General features: G+C 41.6%; 1 protein-coding gene across 1 annotated transcript; it reads left to right on the plus strand.

Annotated features, from left to right (window-relative positions):
* Nucleotides 1-1978: 1978 nt before the first annotated feature.
* On the plus strand, nucleotides 1979-3421 carry CUNH6orf141 (chromosome unknown C6orf141 homolog). The gene has a single exon (XM_077752872.1). It carries the CDS (start codon nucleotides 1979-1981, stop codon nucleotides 2396-2398), a length of 420 nt encoding a protein of 139 aa, XP_077608998.1. The 3' UTR covers nucleotides 2399-3421.
* The last annotated feature ends 3528 nt before the right edge of the window (nucleotides 3422-6949 follow it).

Raw genomic sequence — 6949 nt, forward strand, 5'->3', positions numbered from 1 at the left:
GTACATTAAAGTTAAGATACTATATCCTACTTTTGGACATAGGGTTTGAAGAATAAAGAATAATGAAGACATAGGGTTTCAAGAGGACAAGCAATTTGGCTTGTTCCCCCAGATGTCCCTATCACCTAGAATATTGGCTGACATTTCCCACACACTCCATAATCACTGGTTAATTAAATGAACAGAAAAGAACACGAAGTTGTAGGCTTAAAGTAGGAATAAGTGGAAATAGGAGGAAGCATTAAAACACGCTAGAATCCTGGCTCCAGTGTTCATTGGTGCTTGATCTTAGACAAATACTTAACCTCTTGCTCCTCAAAGTTCTCAAGGAGTCTATAGTAATTGTACTCCTTGCTTAATTTGTCATGAAGAATAAATGAATTTAAAGATATAGAGTGCTTAGAACAATTCTTGTCTAAAACACTTGAAAAATTTGTTAGCTAGCAGCTAACAGCCCAAGTTCAGGCATCTTTTCAGCCAGATCTCTCCCAGGTTTTCTCACTCCTCCAACATTCATATACATACGAACGACTTGNTGTAGGCTTAAAGTAGGAATAAGTGGAAATAGGAGGAAGCATTAAAACATGCTAGAATCCTGGCTCCAGTGTTCATTGGTGCTTGCTCTTCAAAGTTCTCAAGGAGTCTATAGTAATTGTACTCCTTGTTTAATTTGTCATGAAGAATAAATGAATTTAAAAATATAGAGTACTTAGAACAATTCTTGTCTAAAACACTTGAAAAATTTGTTAGCTAGCAGCTAACAGCCCAAGTTCAGGCATCTTTTCAGCCAGATCTCTCCCAGGTTTTCTCACTCCTCCAACATTCATATACATACGAACGACTTGACAAACAACAGAGAAAGTCTTTCCTTCCCAAAATATCTCTTTCACCACACCACTTGGTCCTTCAGATACGGGTAGAAATTTCCACCATCCAAGTCATTTTCCTAAAGTAGACAGGAAAACAGTGAGCACTTTCTAGTAAAACAAGCACCTGCTACTAAGGATGGATTGGCAATCACAAATTAAGCTCCCCTTTTTCTGTGAACTAGTTTCTCCCTTGAACCCCACCAAAGATGAGGGTATCAGCAGGCAGCCAATGAGTAGATTCCAAAAGTCTACCCAGATATATATATATATTTTTTTTTCTTTTCTTTTCCTTCAGAACTTGAGATGCATTCTTTTTAAAACCACTGGGGTTAAAGAGAAAGGGAGTGGAAGAGTAAAGATGTAGATTTAAAATATGACGCAGGAGTGCCTGTGTGGCACAGTTGGCTAAGCCTCGCCTCAGATTTTTGATTTCAGCTCAGGTCATGATCTCATGGTTTGTGAGTTCGAGCCTGCATCCGTCAGTGCGGAGCCTGCTTGGGATTCTCTCTCTCCCTCTCCCTCTATCCCTGCCCACACACACACACAACTCTCTCTCTCAAAATACGTAAATATACTTTTAAAAAAAGATATCTTGGTCCTTGTTCTAAAAAAATAAAAAATACAAAAACGCCGCAAACACAACATTCTAAATCCTGAGGACGTTCACTTAGTAATGTGTTTTTGTTTTGTTTTCCTTCGATGCAAAGCACTAGACCCCTTCGCGGGATAAGCATTGATTATAAGCAAACCGAGGACAGGGGCGACCACTCCCCTACCAAACGAAGAACAAACCCACCAGACGCGGTGTTCTCAAAGCTTCAACTTTTCTGGCCGGATCCCTAGACCCACATAATCTTGGCAGCTTGATGGGGATGGATTTGGAGTGGACACGAAACCCTTTCCACAGGCATTTGATTCACTCAGATAATTAAAACAAAACCCAAACTACCTCCCCCGTCCCTTCACCTGGAGGCGCGAGCTTGCAAAGAAGAGGGCGCCTAGCCGCCCGCGCTTCAGGCGGAAGCCGTGCGAGGGTGTCTTTGCGCCTCTGCCCCGTAGAAAAGCAGAAGGCGGGAACTAGACTACACCGGAGATGTAAGAGGGGGTAGATGAGAAGTACCACAGAAGCGGCAGGGCTGGGGCGGAGGGGAAGTAGGAGAAAGAGGAGCNGGGTCAAAGAGAAAGTGCTCTTTCTTCTGCACCCGGAGAGATGGTTGGGGACTCAAGGGGACCCTGCGCGGGAAGAAGTGGCCGGTGGGGAGGACCTTTCCCAGGAGGCCGGACACGACCTGGAAGCTGCCCGCCCTTCCTTCTTTCCAGGAAAAGGCATTTCTGGAAGCCCCGTAGACGCCCCCTTCGGAGCCCCGCCGCGGGACCCCGCAGCTCCGCCCAGGTCCGTCCTCGTGCGGATTGTGGACTATGAGGTGACAGAGGAAGTGCTGTGGACCGCGTGGACTCAGGGTCGCATGACCCGGCGCACCGAGGAGCACTCGATGACCGCGGTCACTTTTCGCACCGGCAGGGAGTGAAGCAGGCAGTGGGGCGCCAGCCCCCCGCTCCCACGAGAACCCCGGGCTCTCTCGGCGTGGGGGAGAGGTCACCTCACGGTCCCCGAGGACTGGATTGCCCGAGGATACGAAACAGGAAAGGGGAGCCTGAGGAATGTTGCGGTCAGGAGGATGAGCAATAATCCTTAAGAAAAGAAAAATTCTCTCCCGGGAACGCCAACCCGTAGTTAACCAACGGGAAGACTTTTTAAAAGGGTCGGGCAGCGCTTCGGGGAGGCGGACGACACCCCAAACCGAATGAAGAACAGTGAGCAACGTAATACCTCGTTTGTGTCTTAAATACTGTGACGGCCTGGGGACCTAAGTCGTTGAGAAGAGGGGCAGGAAAGGTATTTTCAGATTGGTAAAATGTGAGCCTTTTGAGATAAGAAAATGTGAGTGTTAAGTGTCATTTTGCAGTACATCTCAGGTGATCTCCTTGCTGCCTCCGAGCCCGCTCTTCAAGCACTAAAATCAAGTGAAATTTGAGGTCTGCTCTCTGCAAAGGGGGTGGGAGTAGATGGGGAGAGAGGCTTTGTTTTAAAGCTCAAAAAGAAAGTAAAAAGAAATGGGTACGTTAAAATCAAGCAGCAAGGAAACAATCTTTTCTTTTGTACTTCTGAGGTGCACATATTTATTTTTTATTTCATTAAGTGTTAGGGACTAAGTTAGGAAAAGAAGAGGGGGGAGAACAGAAGACGCAGCTTTGAAGGTAACATACCATTTAAATAGGTTTTACTACTCCAAAGTAGTTAGTCTAGTAAAAATACATTTTATCTGGTTTTTATTTATTTTGATGTTTAAAATACGGCAGATAAATCGGGCCTAAAGGTGGATAATGTATAGTTTGCCATTACATGATTTGTGTATCTACTCATGTCCTTGGTTCCTTATTAATAACAGTTGTATGCAAGACCGAATTGAAAATACATCTTTCTTGATGTGTTGGAAAAGAAAAAAGTTTTTTCTGGTGCTGTTGAAATAACGCATTTTATTCATGTTTTTTATTAAACTGTGTTTTCATGAACGCTTCAGTAGCGTGGCCTGGTTTGGAGATTGGTGAGAAGCAAAGCATGGCCTCTAGAGATGTACTGCTTGACTTCAGCTCTGCTGAAGGAGTATTTGGTTACTGCAAGAATTAACAGAACAAGTGGAACTCTGGCTTTGAGGAGTAAATTTGAACGGTGCCCCCACTTCATTCCTCTGTCGTCACCCTTTATTTTCAATTCAGAGCTTGAAATGCTCTCAAATATCATCTGATCCACCTCTTGCCTCCTGGCAGACAAGATTAGTGTGATACATCCCTCTTTTGCAGATGAGCCAACCTAGGTGTAGAGGTCATGGACTTGGTTAGGTCACACAGCTTAGTAATTGTGTAAACTTAGTAGGTAAGAATACAGTCTCCCTTCTAAAGGTTTGAGAATAGCCCTTAGAGGGACTTCCCTGTAGGGAGTCAAAAGATGACAGGGCATCCTGAGTTTTCTGACTCATGTTTATGGAAGGTACTAGAATCACCTCGATGTCCCAGAGTCCTACAAGGACTTTTGGCCAGAGGATCAACATTGGCAGTTCTTAGGATCATGAGAACCACACTTGAGACGGATTCAGCACTGACCACATCTTGGTTCAAAGCTGCTTGGTAGGCGGAAAGAGTAATATAAGCCCCACAAAGTGAATTATCCTTTTCTCTTACAACCCTGTCTGGCCCCCATGTGAGGTTAAACTTCTTGGTAGACAATTTTCAGGCCTGAAAATGAGTTTAATGAATTTGGTTGTGAGTCATTACATGCCCCAAGTGATTGAACATTGAATATATAGTCAGCAAGAAAAGCTTCCGTAACACTGACCAAAACGTCATTTCGTTGCCTTCTCTATGGAGGCAAACTCTGAAGTTCAGCTTCTTGGGTTCAAAACTGGCTCATTTCTTGGTAACTGTGACTTTGGGCAAGTGCTTAATCTCTGTGTGCCTCTGTGTCCTTATTTCTTAAGTAGGAATAATAAATAGCATTCCCCTCATAATAAAGTTTTTTTTTTTTTTCTGGGATTAAGTTAAATGAAGAATCCTTAGAATAGTATTTGGCATATTATTATAAATGCTGAGATAGTGTTGTTGTGATTGTTTAGTTCACTTTCATCCCAAGCAAGCATTAGAAGGCATATAACACCAGGAATCCTGTAGAACCCAAACCAGTGATTTTTATGGACTCTTCTGCATTCCTGAAAGGAAAAAAAAAAAGAAAACACTTATCTCTGGTTTTTCCCAGCATTTAATGGATCAAGTAAATATATCCTTAAATTTCTTAGAAGTGACCTCCACATCTTGCTTCAAAGAGGTCAGGTGCACCATGCTTACAGAGTCTTTGAAGAAGTTTCAACTCTGCTTAGTTCCCCTTGGTAGGAGTTTTGAATACTTTCTTTAGGTGTCAGGTTAGTTTCCCCTCTGGGGTTTTAAATCTGATGCCCTGTTGTCCCAGTAAAGCAGAATAGACAACTCTAAATTTTATCTCTGTCAAAAATGTATTTATTCCCCTCAGCTTAACTCTTTTAATCCAAGTATGCTTAGGTTAATTTTATCTCAAGTAAAAATTATTGTTATGTTTATTTATTTGTTGAGAGAGAGAGACACACAGAGAGAGAGACAGGGTGCAAGGGGGGAGGGGCAGTGAGCTAGGGAAACAGGATCTAAAGCAGGCTCCAAGCTCTGAGCTGTCAGCACAGAACCCAGTGTGGGGCTCGAACTCATGAGCTGTGAAATCATGATCCGAGCTGAAATTGGACACTTAACTGAGCCACCCAGGTGCCTCTAAAGTAAAAATTATTTTTAAAGCACTTAGTAGCTTGTTAGCAAGTTAACTTCTTGTTAACTGCCTGCAGTGCACTTAAGATTTCCTTTAAACCGAGGTCTCCCTGATATGAAATAGTAAATTGAAGTACTGTTGAATTAGCTTCAGAAGTTTTTAATATCCAAACAGAACCCTGTTGAGTGAGGAGCCTGAGAAGTCCTGGAAGTGAATCCAAAGTGAAATTTGAGTGTCCTCAATACTAAGAAATCTCTGAGAAGGGCTGGGTCCTGGCTCTTTGGTCTTACCTCCACCTTGCTGAAAAATGTGATCATCTATAATTGTCTTAGGTGGATGAATCATAGAAAGGGCTTCCAGAAGCCACGTGGCCACTCAAGTGACCATAAGGCAAATACCAAATAAACTCCATCAGGCAAGTGTTGACATGACCTTTGCCACATAATCACAGTTAGGCAAGTGTTGATCTCTCTTAAAACCTTTGTCCACATCTTCTGCCACCTTTGGCTTGCTGCACTTATTCTTGTTACTTATCACCAATACTTTATGTTCCATTTTGCTTATAAAAAGGAGAAAGAAAAACAAATCTTTCTGTTACAAGAAAAAGTTGTATTTGAGGAAATAGTTTGCAGGGAAAAAGAAAATTGGAGTGAAAGGAAACAAAAATTCACCCATGACCCCAAATCTGTTAATATTTGATACGTTTCCAGTCTTGTATTTATTTTATTGTATTTATGTGTATATACATGCCTGTATACATATACTTTTCTTGGCATAAGCAATTATAAAATGTGAATGGTGTCAATTATATAAACTAAGACATACTGATACTGTTGAAGGTGAATCAGGAGCATGGGCATCTCTAAGAATGGTTTTTTTGTGTGTTTTTTTTTTAGACTTGCGAAATCTCAGGCACCAGTCTAGATCTATTTAATCAGAATTTGTATTCCCACGAAATCACTGGGTGTCTCACATTAAAGTTTGAGCAGCATTGATAGATAGATATAGACACACAGATATGCTGTGTGTAGCTCTCTATCCGACTTTGTCACAAAAACTAAAAAGTTTTCATTTTCTCCCTCTATTCCCCATTAACAATTGTTAATAATGCCACAGAAATAATACTTTGTAGAATTACGAAAGCATATAGAGATTACAAAAGAGTGAGTGAGATATATATTGATTTGTGAATGGGCAAGGAGATCTCTAAAAAATCTGTGATTTTTTTTTAAGAGTCATTATTCTAAAGGTTTTCATAATGAAACATTGATTATTAGAGTTCAGAAATGTGGTTCTTTTATTACCTAAGAATGTGAGGCAGTACTTAATGTAAAAACCCCTTAAGGGAAGAAGGGCAGGAAGTCATTAAGGAAAACACAATTTCAACAGTCTGCAGGCTGAGTCAGGACTCCTGTTAATGGAATGCAAGGAGGAAGGTGGAGCCTGAATTTGAATCAGCAAGTCAGTGATTCAGATAAGAAAACAAAGGCCGTGACTGTTGAACACCCTGATTTGTTTAGAACTCTCATGGGTACTTTGCTCTGTAATTAAGGAGGGCAAATCTTTATAACTTCTCCATATGAAGATAAGACACAGTGCAGTTTACTTTGGAAAGAGTAAGAAAGAGTAAGAAGTTATAATATGTTCTTAGGCACTGTGCTGCCAGTAGTGACCAACAGAACGTTAGACTTGCTTCGAGGAGGCTTGGAATTAACTTTAAATTCAAATTTAGAAA

Source organism: Crocuta crocuta, unplaced genomic scaffold (assembly GCF_008692635.1).
Source record: "Crocuta crocuta isolate KB4526 unplaced genomic scaffold, BGI_CrCroc_1.0 scaffold291, whole genome shotgun sequence".
NCBI lineage: Eukaryota > Metazoa > Chordata > Mammalia > Carnivora > Hyaenidae > Crocuta > Crocuta crocuta.